The 18,198-nt window shown below is 48.3% G+C and overlaps 1 protein-coding gene across 2 annotated transcripts in view; it reads right to left on the reverse strand.

Annotated features, from left to right (window-relative positions):
- The window catches only part of LOC136379265 (complement C3-like), a 28,395-nt gene extending 16,099 nt beyond the window's left edge, over positions 1-12,296 (reverse strand). For both annotated transcript variants that reach the window (XR_010746756.1, XM_066346755.1), the window contains exons 1-24: positions 12,164-12,296; positions 11,817-12,024; positions 11,172-11,346; positions 10,932-11,002; positions 10,748-10,836; positions 10,581-10,663; positions 10,257-10,344; positions 8,969-9,071; positions 8,751-8,871; positions 8,372-8,487; positions 7,584-7,724; positions 7,293-7,502; positions 6,878-7,087; positions 6,068-6,229; positions 5,675-5,804; positions 4,683-4,763; positions 2,856-3,053; positions 2,558-2,669; positions 2,170-2,258; positions 1,932-2,071; positions 1,326-1,532; positions 622-673; positions 362-448; positions 37-240 (exon numbers count right to left, since the gene is read on the reverse strand). Coding sequence is in view for 1 of the 2 variants with exons in the window: in XM_066346755.1 (XP_066202852.1) it covers positions 37-240; positions 362-448; positions 622-673; positions 1,326-1,532; positions 1,932-2,071; positions 2,170-2,258; positions 2,558-2,669; positions 2,856-3,053; positions 4,683-4,763; positions 5,675-5,804; positions 6,068-6,229; positions 6,878-7,087; positions 7,293-7,502; positions 7,584-7,724; positions 8,372-8,487; positions 8,751-8,871; positions 8,969-9,071; positions 10,257-10,344; positions 10,581-10,663; positions 10,748-10,836; positions 10,932-11,002; positions 11,172-11,346; positions 11,817-12,024; positions 12,164-12,234 (3,148 nt within the window). In the remaining variant the exon portion in view is untranslated. The remainder of the gene's footprint in view (positions 1-36; positions 241-361; positions 449-621; positions 674-1,325; positions 1,533-1,931; positions 2,072-2,169; positions 2,259-2,557; positions 2,670-2,855; positions 3,054-4,682; positions 4,764-5,674; positions 5,805-6,067; positions 6,230-6,877; positions 7,088-7,292; positions 7,503-7,583; positions 7,725-8,371; positions 8,488-8,750; positions 8,872-8,968; positions 9,072-10,256; positions 10,345-10,580; positions 10,664-10,747; positions 10,837-10,931; positions 11,003-11,171; positions 11,347-11,816; positions 12,025-12,163) is intronic.
- Between the last annotated feature and the right edge of the window lie 5,902 nt (positions 12,297-18,198).

An 18,198-nucleotide genomic window follows, 5' to 3' on the forward strand; every position in this document is an offset into this window, starting at 1 on the left:
CCATCATTGAGGGCATAGGAGAGGACCTGCTCTCACCACTGACAATGTTCTTTATCACTTGGTCCCTGTGTTCCACCCCGACCTTGCCCCACTGGCCCGTGGCATCCAAATAGCGGGTCAGGATGATCGCAGGGGTCAGGCGGCCCAGCGTCTGCTCGGGGCAGCCCGTCGGCAGCCTCAGCAGCTCGTGTGTTTCTTTGGAAGTCAGGCTGCCCAGGATCGTTTCACCAAGGATGTCACCTGTCAGGTGGGCAGGGTCACCATGGCTTTCTGTTCACTACTAACCCCTCCTGCTGCTGTGCCCTGGAGGAGCCAGTTTCCCCTCCCCCCCGCCCCCAGGAGCCAGCTGTACCCTAAGCACCTTGGACACTGACAAACACTTCTGCCTCTGTGTTGGGCACCTTGTTCAAGAGTTCTGTTCTTGGGACCAGCTCCATCTGGGTCTGACCTGAGCAGACACAACCTTCTATAACAAGCTGGTACTGGGGTTGGGGATGTCAGAAGGCACAAAGCCCAGAAGGATCTTGGGCTGCCAATTTGCCCTGAGCCCCTCATTTTAACCCCTCCCTCTTCCCTGGCATGTCATTAGGACCCCACATGCCCCCTGCAGACCCCACATACCTTGAGGGTTCAGGACAATGCTATGGGATATTTTTTCTATTTTTCCCCCTGCCTATGGGAGGCAATGAGGAAGCAAGTTAAAAACAATAGCAATAGTGACAGTCACAATAACAACAAGAGGAGGCATTGCTTAGCTAGTGAGAGCACAGACTCTGGAGCCCTAATATCTGGGTTCAAATCCCATCTCTTCTGCTTCCTAGCTGTGTGATCTTGGTCAAATTACTTAACCTCTCTCTGCCTCAATTTTATCATCCATAAAAGGAGAAAGATAATATTTTCTACCTCCTAGGGTTGTTCTGAAGATTCAATGAGTTAATTTTCTTAACACACTATACTGTAAGAGCTAAACATATGTTTGTTAAGAAAATAGAGTGTTATTGATGAGTCACACATGGGTCATGTGTAATTTTCACAGCTCTGATTATTTGTGGATATGATAATTATCTACATTCTGTCAAAGAGAAAATGGTGGCTCAGAGAATTTAAGTGAGTTGCCCAAGGTCATACAGCAGAGACAAAATTTAAACCCAGGTCTGACTCCAAAGTTGTGAAGTGAGGGTTCTTTGATTGAATTTTGAAATCAATTCTCATACTTTACTCTCATCTGGGAGGCCTTTTTATTGATCCTGAGCCCACCCAACCTCCCAAGATCACACAGGGGAAGTGCCACTATTTACTAGACAGCAAGGCAAGGCATCTATTACCTGGACCACGAGTGTCTTCTTCACGTGGTCCTGAACCCCAAAGCCTACAACCTTGACCTCCACATCCACTTTGCCTATCTCAAGTGGGAGAAGTATAAAAGGCACCATCTTGGTGGAGGTGGGGGGCAGGACCACCACCTGACGGGATGGAGCTCCTGGCTTTGATGCGCTGCACAGTGGCTCCTTGTGGGGGAACTCCACACGGACCTGGGGCAGGGTAGATAGTTGGGGGTCCTGATGTACGGGTAGCCCAGGAACCTGTAGTCACAGCCCCCCTTGTCCTTGCCCTGAAAATCTTGAGTAGGTGACAGCACAGCATGGTGGTTACTAACAAAGACCCTGCTGGCTTCACACCCCTGCTGCCATGTCTGTGCTGTGTGATCTCAGAAAACCCTTTAACCTCTCTGTGCCTCAGATCTTCATCTCTAAAGAATAATAGTGTTACCCGTCTGCTGGGGTTATTGCAAGGTTTAAATAAGAAAGTACCGTAGAAGTTTTTGAAAAAGGCCACCACTTTGCTGGCCCTTTCAAATAATGACACACTCCACCCCTTTATAAAACACACCATCAGGTATTTGGCAGGAAGGGGAGGGCTGGAGGCTTCACCTTGGCCGGGCGGGTCCTGAAATTGTACAGCACAGCCTGGATCTGGACTTGCTCATTCCTGACCACGGAGAAGGGCAGCTTAAGATCCACAAAGAATGGTTTCCTAATTGTCAGCTCAAAGGGTTTTGAGATGCAGAGACCTAGAGCCAGGAGATCATGTTGAAGCTGAGCAGAAGCCCACTCTCCTGGGGCTGGATGTCTTTCTGTTCTCTCAGCATTGGGCTTGTGGGGGGGTCACCTTGTCCAGCCTTGAGGCTGATGGCCACAAACTGCCAAGTGGTCATGGAATCTGGCATGTCCACAAGAATGTCGAAGTGGGAGATGGTCCTGGAAGTGGCAGGGTGGTGGGGGCATCAGTGAGTTGGTGCTGCCCGGACAGTGCCTCTGTCCAGCGGTTATGATCACTAAGGAAGGGGTCAGTGGGTTGTCCCACAAGAGACATCATCGTTAGAGAGTCATCATTTCAGGGGAACCACTGGGATCTGTGTTCCTACCCAGGGAGGTTCCTATCATGGGACTACGCTGAGAACTCAATGTCACCACTGGTGGTATTGGCCATAGTGGATATCTACTGATTCATGGAAGGGCCAGGGACCAGATGCTGGTGCGGGGAGTGGTGTTCTTACCCCAGTTCACTTTTTGGCAGAGTAATTTTCCTCCAGAGCCAACTTTCAGGAAACAAGGTCCGGACAGGCAGGTCCTCCAGGAAGATGTCTTCAAAGTCCTCATCATCATCCGCTGTGGGGAGCAGATGTGGGTTGAGATCTCCTTTGCATCTCTCCCTTGGTCAGCAGAACAGGCTCTTCAAAAGGCCTTCCCACCCCATTTCCCCAGGGCCCAAATCTCTCCTTGACCTGTCCCATGGCACTCCCTGCCCTTTGGTGGAGGCCCCCAACACTATGGTTCTTGTTGTGACCCCCTCACTTGTCCCCAGAAGCAGCTGATCCTCCTGGGCCTCCCGAGTCAGGGCCTCAGACAGGTGGCAGCAGTTCAAGAAAGCGGTGACACAAGCTGGCCCATGGCGGACATAGCGGGTCCTCTCTTCACACGACAGCCCCACTGGGTTCTCCCGGAGGCCAGCTGCACAGCACTTTCGCGCCAGCTCTGTCTTGAACTTGCTCACTGTGGGCCAGATTTAGAGGGATGAGGAGGGACTGAGCAGGATCTGAGGGAGCTGGGAGCCATCCATCTCAATGTCGTGTATACTTGGCCTCTATTTACCCGTGACTCTGGCAGATGCTGGTCCTAACATTTTGCCTGTGTTTTCCTCCTACAACTTCACATTGAACCCATGTGGTGAGTTCTGATCAGGAAGCTGAGTGACAGAGAGGTCAAGTCACTGGCCTAGGGTCACATAGCTCACAAGTGACGCAACTGGGACTAGAATCCATGTTACTATTGCATCCCTTCCCCTCCCTCCTCCTCCTTGTCTTTCTTATTTTTTGACACAAACTGGTAATGCCATGTTTGTTTATGAAAAATGAAATTTTGACTCCCAATTTTTATCATGTATTTTTGAAAACAGAAAGCGTGCTGTAAAGCATGATGTCAAATTGTATGCTTCTAAATTAACAAACCGAAGCAATGTACCTAAAGATAAAATTATATCAATTAAAAAATCTTATTACCCACCATATAACATGATTAGAATATTTATAGTTAAATAATATATCTGATCATCATCATAAATAAAACAATCATTCATATTATAAACTTTCTTCAAATGGTTAGCATGATTTTTTTATATTGAAATTAGAGTTACGGTTTTACCTTGATTTTTATTAGATTTTACTTATTTCCCTTTATTTGGATTCATCAAGTCCTCAGCATTGTTCAAAGAAACTGAAAAAATCTAATATTCATAAAATGCATGTTTCTAACACCAACCAGTGGTGCTTCCCATCTTCCTTGAACTCCAGGCTCAGAGCTATATATTATTCATTGACACTCAGTACCCTATTTCTACCTTTGTCTACATTCCCTCCTACATCACAGAAGCCTCACATCGAAAAACATTTCCCAGATGCTCTTGGTGCTAGAGTTCTAGTTCTGCCACATGCCTTATGAAAGAGAAGCAGAGATCATTTCCCTGGCGGGAGAGAGATGAGAAGCATCAACTCATAGTTGTGGCACCTTAGTTGTTCATTGATTGCTTTCTCATACGTGCCTTGACGAGGGAGGGGGGCTCCAGATGAGCCAACGACCCCCTTGCTTAAGCCAGTGACCTTTGGGCTCAAGCCAGTGAACATGGGGTCATGTCTATGATCTGATGCTCAAGCTGGATGAGTCCTCACTCAAGCCCACGACCTTGGGGTTTAGAACCTGGGTTTTCAGTGTCCCAGGTTGATGCATTACCCACTGCACCACCACCTGGTCAGGCTCTGTGTTGTTTTTTTTAATGAGAAAAACTCCATGTTCCACTATCTATCCACCAGCCTCATGAGAAATTCTTGGCAGAAGTTTCCTGAGATTTCATGCATTGCAGGAACTGCAGTGGGGATGATCCTGAGTCCCAAGAAGCAACCTTCAGACTTCCACTACTAGAGCCCGTCAAGTAATTTGGAAAGCCCCAAACTCCTATGATTAAATCCCTCCCTCCCTGCTGGAAGCACCTAGAATGATCCTGGTTTTCTGTTTTAAGCTTTGATGAATATAGCAGGGACGAAGGAGAGGTGCATCCTGGGTTTCTGTTTTAAGCTTTGATGAATATAGTAGGGAGGAAGGAGAGGTGCATCCAGCTTTAGCTCTGACCTGCATTCCTCTTGGTCTCCAGGCTTTTCAGGGAGCGGCGGCGGCGCTGGCTGGGAGGTGAGCTCTGGGGGCAGTGCCAATCTGGAGGTCAGAGGGGAGAATGAAGACAATTGTCAAGATCATTCTCAGTGCCCTTGATGACATTTATTGGGTGCTTACTGTCTGCCCGGGGCTTATGTGCATCACCTCATTTTATTCTATGGGTACTTCATATTCAAGATTCAGCACTTAAATCTATGTGGTCTTCACCAAGTCATAGCCTCTCTGGGTGTTACACTCACCAGCTATGTAAAATGAGTATAATCACAGTTCTATCAATGGGATCACACATATGAAAGTATTTAACACTGGATCTAGCTTGCAGTAAATAGAAACTGTTATTAATATTACTATTTATAGCTGAAAAAATACATTCCTAGTTGTCCCCAATATTCATTTTCCTCCCCTCATCTGTGGCAACCAAACCTCCATCTTTATATATCACTCAGAGTGAAGAGTACATTTCTCAGCTTCCCTTGCACCTAGGCAGGGCCATGTGACTGAGGTCTGGTCAAGAAGATGTGAGAGAAGTGTCCTCTCCTTTCTTCTTCCCTTCATCCAGCTGCCTGGAATGAGGTCCTGATGAGGTGCCATCTTGGAATATGGCAGAACAGCAAGCTAGAAAGAGCCTCAGTCCCAGAATGACCTCTGCATTGTTACTGAGTGAGAAACAAACTGCTATCTTATTTAAGCTACTGTTAATTTTATCTCTGATACACATGGTCAAACCTATATCTTAACTAACACAGAATGAGCTGCTTGTATTATTATCTCTATTTTTATGGACAGAGAAACTGAGATTCAGAGAAGAAATATGACTGCCCCATGGTAAATGTCAAGATCCTGAATATTAGCTCATCTGTTTGATGCCAAGCATCACGTGCTTAACCACTAGACAGCACTGCCTCCGCCCCTGCTCCCGGTTTTCCCCCTTCCTGTCCCACTACCTGTACCTGAGCTTGCCAGGGTTTCCATCCCTGTGCTTATCTTCAGGTCCAATCCAGCATCCTTGAACACAGCAAGTCTGTCTTTCCCACTGCCTGCTGTGCAGCCAATGTCGTGCTCCTCCACCACATCCCAGACCTGGGGTCAAGAGAGGAACCTGGAGTTGGAGCCTGTGTGAACCTCCAGGGAAGGTGCAATGGTGCACTGTAATTGCTGGCTCAGGTAATAATGTTCACACTGTCTTCCCTTTATTGAGACCTTACCACCTGCCAATCTCTGTGCTGTGCACTAGCTACTTGAATCCTTGTAACTGTCGATGTAGCCAATTTTACAGTTGAAAAGATGAAGGTCCCACTAGAATGTCCAGGCAACCTTTTGACCCCAAATCCACATGTTCTCACCTTCTTCTGTGTGAGCTTGTGTTTGCTGTTCAAGACATAGACAGCCTTGTCCACGGCCATAAGACCCACTGTGGCCTCGGCATCACCTGTCACCTTTATTTCCACCTGGCTGTGGGGCTCCAAAGAATCCGAGAGTTCTTCATTTTTTAAGCCAACCTTCAGCTGAGCCAGGAAAAAGAAATATGTCAGAAAAGGAGGCTCAGAGGTTACCAAGGGGCTTCCCCAAGTCCACTTTCAGGTTCATGCTCCCTACAGCTCTGACAGAGCATTAGGGAACTCCACCAGACCAATCCCAACTCCACACATTTATTCGCATTGTCTCTACTCCTTAAGTTGAGCTTTTAAAGCTGCATCGCTTCCTCTTACACTCACCTGCCCCTAGGCTTGGACAGACCTTCTCCTGAACTTTATAATGCAATGTACAATTTCTTTCTTTCTTTTTAAAATTTTTCTTGAGTGAGAAGTAGGGAGGCAGAGAGACAGACTCCCACATGTGTCCTGATTGGGATCCACCTGACAAGCCCCTTATGGGGTGATGCTCTGCCCATCTGGGGCTGTTGCCTTATTGCTCCATAACCGAGCTATTATTTTAGCAGCTGATACCAATTTGCTCCAACCGAGCCATGGCTGTGAGAGGGGAAGAGAGAGATAGAGAGAAAGGAAGGAGGGTATGGTGAAGAAGCAGATGGTCGCTTCTCCTGTGTGCCCTGGCCAGGAGTTGACCTTGGGACATCCACATGCCAGGCTGACATTCTACCACAGAGCTAACTGGCCAGGGCCCAGTATACAATTTCAAGGAGTTTGGCTCACCGTTCCCATGCATCTGTCATTTACATCGATCCATATGGAATCAGCTACCAGTTCAGGGTCCTGGCCAACGCCTCTGGGCAGTAAATAGAAGGCCAGGATGCGGAAGGAGGGCAGCATCTCTGAAGTCACATCAATAATGGTTGACGTGTAGACACTCCCAAGACTTTTTAACTGATTCTTGGCAGACACAATCTGACCCTTACTCAGGACCTTGGAACAAGGGAAGCCAAAGATGAGGAGAGTAGGACCAGCCCACAAGGGAGGTCCTCAATCTCTTGGCTTCAGTTCCTTGGCCTGAGCCCACCCCAGATGGTTCCCACCTTCACACCCTGGTTCACAGTTCCTCCAACTCATCTAGCCAAGATTGTCCCAGTAAAAGAACTCCTTGACTCAAGTCCTGGTGTCAGTCTCTCACCAGGATAGTGAAGTGAGTGATCTGCTCCTTGGTTGCAGGATTTCGATGCCTTGTGTTGAGGCTCAGCTGGATGTTGCTGCCAACTTCTGTGCCTAACACCTTGACCTCAATGTGTAGGAAGTTCCCTGACCCATCTTGAGTTGAGTAAGGCCAAGCTGTCATATTGGCTGATGCCTGATCTTCTGGCCGAAGATCTTCATCAGTTCTCACCTGGGGAGATTGATGGGCAACTAACTTCTCAAGCCTTTTGGCTTACACAACCCCACTATTTCTGCCCCATAGGATTGGTACCAGGATAGGGAGCTGCTCCAGGTCTGCATCTGTGTTGATGGTCAGAGTGGCCACCCCATTGGCTGAGGTGAACACTTTCTGGTTTTGGTAGCGAATGAAGACTCTGGAAGCTGGGGACCCATCAGGATTTGAGACGAAGACCTAGGGTGGAATGTGGGGTGAGATAAAGGACAGGCCTGAGAGTGGCCTGCAGTGAGAGGGTAGTAACTGGGAATGCAATCTGGATAAGACTGCCTCATACAGTTGTGCAAGCTGAGCACTGAACAACACCAGGGATACCATTCATGAATGGCGCCCCCTAGAGTACTGCAGTACACAACCATCTGAGGTGGCCCTGGGTGTTGGTGTGCCCATGCAGTAGGGGGAAGGTAGAATTGGGTGGAGAATGTAGGAGGAGACATGGAGGGCTTGGGGAAAACTCAGAGTAGGATTCATCGTAAAGTAATGCCCATCAGACATCTCAAAGTCACCCCAAATGAATGTATGAGAAAACAGTATGCTTACCGTGCAAATGTAGCCCCAAGATAAATCCCTAAGCACCATGTTTCAGCCTAACTGTGACTCCTAAACCCCCAGAGTAATTCTGGAACATCACTGTGCTTTGGGAAGACCTGGGTTAAGACTTGAGGAAATCTTGGAATTGATCTGGGGAACATGATGGACTCAACTCTCAGAAAGATGAGTTGTCAGGGTATGTGAGTCCAATGTGGGTTTTTTATTTCCTGGGGGGAAGGCTGTTTGAGGGTGGGTCCCCTGAGTCTTTGGGTGGGGTAAACCTAGACCCTGACCCTAAAATGGAAGGGCATCCCCGGCTTGAAATACTGGGGTGTCCTGATGAACTTGATGTTGTACGGGATCCGGACGATCTTCACCCCTGAGGTCTCAGCCTGGACCATCTCTCCCCCTGCAGAGACAAGGGGCCATGAGGCCTGTGGAGGAGGTTAATTTCTTGGGGGAGTGACAGAGTGGTTGGTATAAGAGGGTCATCTTTGTGATGACAAGGAAAAACAGTAACAATTTCAGCTCTTTCCAGCCCTCCTGACATTTCCCCATTTCTCTGATGAAGGAACTGAGGCAAAAGGGAGACTGAGGTCACGTGGGTGGAATGTCTGGGTTGAGAAAGAGCAGTGTCCTGACCTCAGCCATGGGCTTGGGTGAGGGTGGCACCTGAGGAGAACACGGTGACGTTGACAAAGATTGAGGCCCCTAGGAAGTCTTCTTCTGTGCCTTGGATTGCAGCCATCAGTGTGTTTTTCTGGAGGGAGACCTGACCTTGGCCATTAGAGATCTGCTTTTGGGCAGGAGAGAGGAGAGGAGATGGTTTCTTGGAGGAGTGAACGAGGGTTGGGTGAGAGGAGCCTGGGGAAGGGTCCAGACTTGGTCACCTCCACCCTCTGCAGGGAGCTTTGAATAGAGATCCGACGAGAATCCTGCTGCACTCCGAAGATGGCCAGGGCGTGTCCATCTACCGGCTTGTTGAATATATACCTGGGAGAGAAAACACTGCTCCACTGGCTCTGAAGTGCCCACACAGCCTCATGTGGCTGCAGAGATGACCTGTACGATCTCACAGGGCTGTAACTTTGGGAGGGGCAGAGGTGGCCTCTAGAAACTTAGATGGTTTCATTGCAGACCCCCCCAAATCCTGTAAGGTGACAAATATGTCACATAAAGCCTTGTTGGGTTGTAAATGTGGCTTGTGCAACCTCGTGAGATGGTAGAGGTAGCTCATACAGCCATACAAAGCCAAACAGAAGTCTGAACAACCCATGGGATGGCAGAGGTGGCCTGTGCAGCACGATAAGCTTCAAGAATGATCTGTACAGCCTGACCAAGTGGTGGCACAGTGGATAGAGCAGTGGTAGTCAACCTGGCCCCTACTGCCCACTAGGGGGCGTTCCAGCTTTCATGGTGGGCGGTACCGGAGCAACCAAAGTATAAATAAAAGATAGATTTAACTATAGTAAGTTGTTTTATAAAGATTTATTCTGCCAAACAGCGAAAATTTGACATAAAGTACTTGGTAAGTAATTATTATTATATGCTTTAACTTGCTGTAACTCTGCTTTATAAATTTTATAAAGTAAAGTTACTTCCCTACTTTATAAATCACCATGACTGTGGAACCGGTGGGCAGTTAGAAAATTTTACTACTAATAAAGATACAAAAGTGGGCGGTAGGTATAAAAAGGTTGACTACCCCTGAGATAGAGCGTCAGACTGGGATGTGGAGGACCCAGGTTCGAGACCCTGAGGTTGCCAGCTTGAGCGCAAGTTCATCTGGTTTGAGCAAGGCTCACCAGCTTGGACCCAAGGTCGCTGGCTCGAGCAAGGGGTTACTTGGTTTGCTGAAGGCCCGCGGTCAAGGCACATATGAGAAAGCAATCAATAAACAACTAAGGTGTTGCAAGGAAAAACTGATGATTGATGCTTCTCATCTCTCTCCATTCCTGTCTGTCTGTCCCTATCTATCCCTCTCTCTCTCTGTCCCTGTAAAAAAAAAAAAAAAAAAAAATATATATATATATATATATATATATATATATATATCTCATGGGTTTCAGAGAGTGCCTTTATATACCTGAAGTGCTATAGAAGTGGCTTGCCTCTCTCTACCCTTCAGTTTCTTGGTGTTTTTGGTCCTCTGGCCAGGCTAAGCACAGGGGGACTCACCGGGCCTGGATGTTCACACCCAGAGCTTCATCATGGAGGTAGAAAAACGTCTTGTCTGGGATCAGCTGGACTTGAAAAGATGGGAGCACTGGGTGGAGTAAAGGCAGTGGGTACCCTCAGCAAGTGACCATCTACCCTCACCCCCTCCCTGTCCTGCTCTTTCCCTGGTGACTGGCAACCCCCAAGGACTAGAACATGCGGTCCTGTGCACTAGCACCGAGCTCAGGCCCTGGCACACAGTAGGTGTGCCACAAGGCCTTCTTTGCATCTCCAGCCCTGTTTCTGGCATGCCTCACCTCTCCCTCCCCCTCACACCCTGCTCACCATACTCCTTCACATCAAATGCTGCTTTGAACTTCTGCTTGGCCGCACTTTGGTAACTGGCTTCGATGCTCCAGGTCCCAAGACTGAGGCAAAGAAAGTTAGGAGAGATGGAGACTGAGAATACCCTCCTTCGCTCCGCTCCATCCCTAGGGCTCCCAGCAGGGCACCTGATGAGCTCTGGGAGGTGGAAGGAGCTCGCGAAGAAACCGTCCTTGGCCAACAGATCCTGTCTGATCACAGTGATTCCTTCCGGGTTCTGTGATGACAAGGGGCAGGTGGTTCATGTTCCCAGGCCTTGAGCACATGATATAACCCGTGTCTGGGATCCACCCTCTCAATAAAAGAGACCACCTTGATGTCCAGAGTGAATGTCCTGCCTACAGGATCCATCTTGTGGTTCACAGTGAACACCCGGTATTGAACTGGAGAAGGAGGGAAGACGCTGAGTGCTGGATAGAGTTTGAAGAAGGGGTGCAATTATTATGATCTTGGGCAGTGGGGAGGCCTTGGCAGGTGGAATATATTGGGCATTGGAAGAGGCCGAGAGTGACAGTCAACACCTGCCCAAGGCCAAGTGCCCAGAGGCTGTACCCAAGTGGTCAGGGGTGTAGATGGTCTTGTCCGTCTGAATGAAGATGTAGCCAGCATGGGGAGCCACCAGCACAATCTTCTCCATGAATGAGGAACTGGAAGTGGATGACCAGCTTGCCTGGATGGTAACATACTGCTGCCCTGGTTGTGGGGGGTATACTAGGCTCTCGGGAATCTGGGGAGAGATGGCCACACTCCTCAGACCCTGCTGGGGTCTCTATCCCTGGGAGCAAAGCCCTGGGCCACATCTTGGGAGAAGCAATTGAATGGAGCCCTCTGGCTCTGCCTTTGGGAGCAGGGTCGCCTTGTGTTGCTATGCAGTTCGCTCCTGCACAAGGACATTCAGCCAAGTGGAGATGTGAGCCAGTAAATGCTCAGATTTCCGAGCTACCAGCAGAGGGCATCTTTTATTAATTCACAGAGAAGCATCATTTAGGTTAATCATGGCCCTTCTTGAAGCCCAGATTTTGGGTGATTTTGGATTTTTAAATGGACAGAACATAAGAGAAGCACTAAGTATATACAAACCCTGACTCTATTCCCTAGTGTCTTTTGTGGGAAGTCCCTCCAGAGTCTGCCCCTCTGCACCCTTGCTGCTGGCTGAGAGCCTCCCTTTTTGGCCACCCATCTTGGCCTGTCACCTACCATCACAGATGCCTGGCTCATAAAGTGGTTTTCCGGTGAAAGAATGAGCCGGCTGTTAGCCACAATTATCTTCTTCATGGGGAAGTCCCACACATTGAGGGTCACCTCGAGGGTCTCCGTAAGGGGCTGCCTGGAGTTCGAGTGAGCCTGTACATGGATGTTCTCAGGACTGCCAACCCGCAGAACTCGAGGGGTCACCAAGATATACCTACCAGTAGACAAACACAGGGCACAGGGAAACTCCAGGGGGGAGGCGACAACAGAGACAGGTGGGGCCTAGGCAGGGAGTCATGAAGACGACAGATGTGTAAGCTCTCAGCAGATTCCCCTCAGTTTCTCAGACTTACAGTGGCTCAGCATGGGTGAGGGGGATCCCCAAGAGGAGCAGAATCCACCCCAGGGACCAGGGCACGTCCATTGCAGTAGGAAGGTGATGCGGGGCCGCTGGCCACGGATGCTTGTCCTCTTGTTCACCCTGGCTCTGGTCTGTTTGCCTTGGCTTGTCTGGCTGAGTTAATATCTAAACAGACATAGGGAAGCAATCCCCATAAGCCCAATGGGAGCAGAGCGGGCTGCTCCTCCCTTCTCAGCCAAGCTTCCATTGGGGGGCTGGGGACGTTGTATTGAGAATTGTTTCAGCTCCCCACTTGGGGGCCAGAGTGGCAGGGGGCTTATCCTTTCCATGAGCCATGGAATCTTATCCCGAAGCCCTCCCTTCATCCAGCAAGAAGCCTAGGCCATGTGAATCAGGGCACTGGACTCAGGGCTTGGTGAAGATTGGCTGGAAGGGGCAGGAGGACACAGGATTGTCCACACCTCTGCCCTAGTGAAACTGTTGAGAGCTTATGGAAGCAGAGCAGGCATAACATATTCATTTCCCAATCAGAGGCCTGAGCAGTCATATGGCATTTAGCTGTCTGGCCCCAGGATCCACCATAACAGAACCTTCTGAGGAATGCATGGGTCAGAGCCTTTTGCTTCTGATCTTTCTGCGCTTATCATGCACTGCATTGGTTTCTCCTTCCTTGCAGGAGTAAACTGTAAACTGTAGCCATTGTCCATTGTGCCTAAATCATGTCCAACTCTCTGGGCTCCTTTTCCAAAGGCAATTATACATAATCAGCTAGGGGCGAAACCACATCATGCTTGAAGCATTCCTGGAAGAAAGCGTTCTCTGTTCTGAAATAATTCTCTCTGGCTGTTAATGTGCCCATTAAAGATGCTGAGCCCACTTCATGGTGTCTGAAGTAGGCAGGATTGCAGACAAGTTTGTCTGGTTTTTTCTTCTTCTGTGAAGTCAATACTGCTAGCTTGGGGAGTGGGGTCTTGCCTATTGGAGGGCTTCAGATCTCCCCAAACAAGGATAATATACATTTATCCAACAAAAATTCATTAATTATTTACTAGAAGCCCAGCCCTCTTTAGCAGGCTAGGGATATAGTAGTGACCACCACAGACAAAATCTCTACCCGGGTGGAAAGCATTGTGACTGAGAACTTACTGAAGACCTCAAGTGCACTTTCTTCTTAAACCTCAAGCCTTGCATGAATTAGGTACAGTGTTATGCTGATTTCCCAGGCTATCTTTGTAGAGCACTGGAAATCCAAGTGTGCCAGAAACAAGGGGCACATGTAGAATCTAGTCATTTATTCCTCGGGCATTTATTGAGCACCTACTATGTGCCAGACTCTGTTTCACATGTTCTGTGTACAATCACAGAAGTCTCACAGCCACGCTGAAGTAAGAGTTAGCACCCATGGTAAAGAGGAAGAAATGGAGGCTCCAAGAGGGCGAGCTGCTTGCCCTGTGGCATGCAGATGAGCCAGGAGGTTGGGTAATACACTTAAGTCTAGGTAAACAATTTCTTATGTAGCAAAGAATCAACAGAATCAAATTAAGGCCTGGATTGGTGAAGCAGGTAATTTAGAAAGTTCTAGAACAGCGGTTCTCAACCTGTGGGTCGCGACCCCAGCGGGGTCGCCTAAAGCCATCGGAAAATACATAATGCATATCAGGTATTTACATTCCGAATCATAACTGTAGCAAAATTACAGTTATGAAGTAGCCACCAAAATTATTTTTTGGTTTGGGGTCACCGCAACATGAAGAACTGTATTGCGGGGTCACAGCATTAGAAAGGTTGAGAACCACTATTCTACAACTTTGATGTTCATTTAGAGTTGCATGTTCTACCACTCTCAGGGAATCTTCATTGATTCATTCAGCTATACCTTGGTTGTGATTAGCTATCCCCTTCACATCCTTGTCTCACATGAGGTGTCCTTGTCTCCCCTCTTCTGTCGCAGGGGCTCCCAAGTGTCCAGGACAGGGTGTTGTCCAAAGGCCAGTGGTGCAGAGGTTCGGTCCTCAGTCCCTCCTACCTCTTTCTCCGGGGTGGGCTCCCTCTATGTCTTCCAAGTGGGAATCCTTGTCTGGTGGGCACATCTGAGCCTTCATGAAGCATACTCAAACCTGTGGCTTTTGAGTTTCTGTTTGACTTAGGGTTGGTCCCAGGAAGGGAAAAACTGCCCTTGGGTGCTGATGAATAGCAGATGAGACAGGAAACACTTTGAAAGCAAATGGAGATGGGGTGGGTGAATGGAGGTGTCCCTCAGGGATGGGTCCTTGCCATCCAATGAACAAATGAATGAGTGATAGCAGAAACTTCCACCTCACACATCTATCTCCTCTACTCCACCCAACCTCAGGTCCCCCAAAAGAAAAATAAGCTCAGTGACTGTGCATTGGGCTCCTACTGTGTACGTGGCCTTGTTGTAGGCTCTGGGAACACAGCAGTAAACAGAACAAAACCCCTCGCCTTTGTGGAGTGATATTTACTGTAGCTGCCTTCACTGGGACTGTTTCTTTTAATCCTTTCAGCAACTTAATAACCATGGACCCATTTTGCTGATGAAAAAAACAAGGCACTGGAAGGTGAGGTGTCTTACCTCAATTTGTGCAGCTAGGAAACTGAGGCACAGGGGTTAAATGACTTTTCCAGGGTCACACAGTCGTTAAATGATGGAACTGAGCTCTTGAACCCGGGCTTAATTAAAAAGAGGGAGCGAAAAGAGGGTAAGAAGTGGGAAAGTAGCTGTGGGCTCCACTTTGTCCGCTCCAGTCGTTAAAGCTCAAGTCCAGTCTCTCGCTTGGCCACGAGAGGGCGCCAGCTAGCCTCCGGTCCGACGCCGAGCAACTGCTCCGCCCCCTCCCGCTGGAATGCCGGCGGTGGAGAGTGGGGACGTTGGCCGCCCGCCCGGAGCTGCTGCCGCTGAGGCTGAGATTGGGCCAGCCTTCTTTTCCCCGGAACCCCAGTTTGCAGCGAAGAGGCCGGGCGGGAGGAACGTCCTTGCAGGGATGTGTGGCCTCTGTTTTTCCCTCCTCCTCCGCCTCCAGGGCTTCCAGCAGAGGCTTCCCGGGAAAAGGCGGGTTGGACCCAGGAGGCAAGGAATGTGGCTGTCATTTCTGAAACAGCTACTAAGTTCTGGCACTTAGTAGGGACTTTCCAGCAACGCCTCTATTTTACAGATGAGGAAACAGGCTCAGAGAAGTGCCCTTTCTTGCTCAGGTAGAAGGTATAAAGAGCTGCTTGGGTTGGATGGTGGGCCAGGAGGTGCCCAGCTTAGTCACTTCCAGTCCCAGCTCGGGCTCCTAGGACATTTCTTTGTTCTCGAGGCCTTCTGATCACCCTCTTGTTTTCCCCAAGGCTTCAGGATATGGCCTTGCTCCCTGACTCCTAAAGGCATTGCATTCCTCCCTGAGGTAAGGAGGGCTTGGCTGGCAGTGAGAATTTTCCCAAGAAGTTGGTTGCTAAACTGGGGGGAAAAAAATTCAGCAGTCACATTCAGGGTTGATTACTGGGTCTGAGAAAGCACCCTGGTGTTACAATGGTATCTGCCCCCACTGAGCTCACAGCCCAATCAAGGAGAGCCACCTATAAATAAGCAGTTGGGAAGGTCCAGAGGAACCTCCTAACCCAACGAGGCTGGGGAATCAAGGAGGGCTTCCCAAAGGAAGTGATATTTTGGCTGAGACCTGAAAGTCTTAGTGAAGTAAAAGTGACCAGGTGAAGGGTTAGAGGTGGGAGACAAAAGACAGTTTTGTTTCTAGGGGAGGGAACAGCCTGTGCAAAGATCTGGGAGAAAGGTAGAGAATGCTGGTTTAGAGGGTAGGAAAAGATCTCTAAATCCTTCTTATTAGGTCAAGGAGAGCCTCATTTTAATGCATTAGTTTACCTACCCATTCATTCATTTGTTAGGTATTTGGGTGTCTATCATGTGCCACATACTGTTGTAATTTCTGCGGACATGGCTGAGCCCCTAGTGGGATGAACTTGTCTTTGTTAAGACGGGGAAGTGAGGGGATTTGGGCTTGAGTGTTGAAAGAAAGAGGCAAAGGTAAGCATGACCATAACACCTTTTTAATGCCAGTTTCTGTTGGTCTCCATGGTAAACAATAAAATAGCAATAGCATCCAGCTAGATTTAATAAGAACCCCCCTCCACTGTATTTATTTTTATAATTGCCATCTGGATTGGTGATGATTCTTCCTTAAATGCATCAGAAACTGACTCAGGGTGATTTAAGTTGCAAAGGAATTTATTGGGTGGATCCTGGGGGCTCATGCAATCACCAGCCTTGGAAAATGAGAAGGAACAAAGTAGGGGTGCAGGCAGCGGCTAAGGCCACAGCTTAAATCATCCTCCTGAAACCAGCCAGCAGTTCCAGCTTTTGCTGCCACGCCTGGCAATGCAATGCTCTTTCCCCTTCCGCCACGTGCCCTTGCTGATCCTGCATTCTCTGGGTGGCCAGCTCTCAATTCTAAATCCTGTGCTGAGTAAAATTCTAAATCTGCTGAGTAGAATCGGGGTCATATGCTCACCCTCTAGCTGCAAGGGAAGCTGGGAGAGAAGGTCTAGTGGTTTTTTTGCACAGAGAAAGCCTATGAGAATGGGGTTCGGAATACTGTATGCCTCACCCACAAATAAATATCAAGTGCGGCTTCACTTATGATGATTATGATGGCTTTTCCTTCTTGACAAGGAGAGCAACTTGTCTTTCAACATAATTTAGTTAAAGGAATGTTTTGGAAAGCAAGGAAATGTTAAACATAAAATGTGGGAGAGTCAGAGACCTTTTGGGTAAGGCAGGCAGCAAATATCGATAATGTTCTATTGGTGGAGTCAGGTGCTAGTCTAGTGAGTGCCCTTTGCTCTTCTGCGATCTAATGTACATATATTACATCAGTCAGGATCTTGGATGGGAAGAGATAGCACCCTCAAGTGGGCAAATCGGGGAGGGATGAAGACAGGGACAATTGTGAAGAAAGGGCAGGGGTAGGGAGTCCTATGGAGGAAGAGCGGTGCATCTTGACGGCAACCGTGGGGTCCCATCACCATCTTTAGCCAGGGGCAAAGGGAGAAGAGAGTGGTTCTCAGAAACTGGAGCTGAGCCTTAGATGCGGAAATTCTATGAATCCACAGAAACCCTGAATGGAGGGCGCTTGGGGAATAAATACTCTGGTCTTTCTCATCCCACTTCCAATTTTCCACTGAAGCCTCTCATTGGCAGAACCCAACATAACCGGAAGCCCAAGGTGGAAGAAATTGGTTGATATAATCCTGGGGTGAGCCTCCTGGGGAAATCCAAAAACTTCCTGCATATATGCACTTCATGTATTCTTTTAAAAAGCTAATTTAATTTCTGAATTGAGGTATAATTCACATACCATAAAATTTGCCATTTTAAAATGCATAATTCAGTGGGTTTTGGTATATTTACAAGTTTGCACAACCATAACCACTATCTAATTTCATCTATTCTTTTGCCGGTATTCCAACATTGTTTTAAAAATCCACTAAGAGGAGGGGAGGGGAGGATTTAATTTGACAAAACATACTTAATAGCCCTCATTATCTTTCAGAGAGAAATCTCTTACGAGGGCCCCAGATTCAATCTCCCCTTTCTTAGGCCACTAGAGACCACTGAAGACCAGCGTAAACTGAGTTGGACGGCCCTAGACTCAATTCCTAGCCCTCCCCTCTGCTCCTCACAACCTTGATTTCTGCATTTATGACTGGAAAGGTTCCGAGTGTCTCCACCTTCTGAGGCTGCAGAGCAAACATGAATAAATAAACCACTTTGCCCGGGAGACTGGCATTCCAAGGTAGTGGTTGAACTTGAACCACAACAAAAACTCCAACTGAAGTGTAACTGTGCAGGGGACTTTTCTTGTTGTTTCAGCATTGTCATTCCTAACCCTGTTTTATATTGTAGAAGGCGAGACCAGGGAAATCACCTGCCCAGAGTCATCCAGTGAAAAAGAGATAGAGGCAGTATTTATACCCAGAGTCCATTTGCTTCCTAATTCTCTAAAGGAGGGC

This window comes from Saccopteryx leptura, chromosome 1 (assembly GCF_036850995.1).
Source record: "Saccopteryx leptura isolate mSacLep1 chromosome 1, mSacLep1_pri_phased_curated, whole genome shotgun sequence".
NCBI lineage: Eukaryota > Metazoa > Chordata > Mammalia > Chiroptera > Emballonuridae > Saccopteryx > Saccopteryx leptura.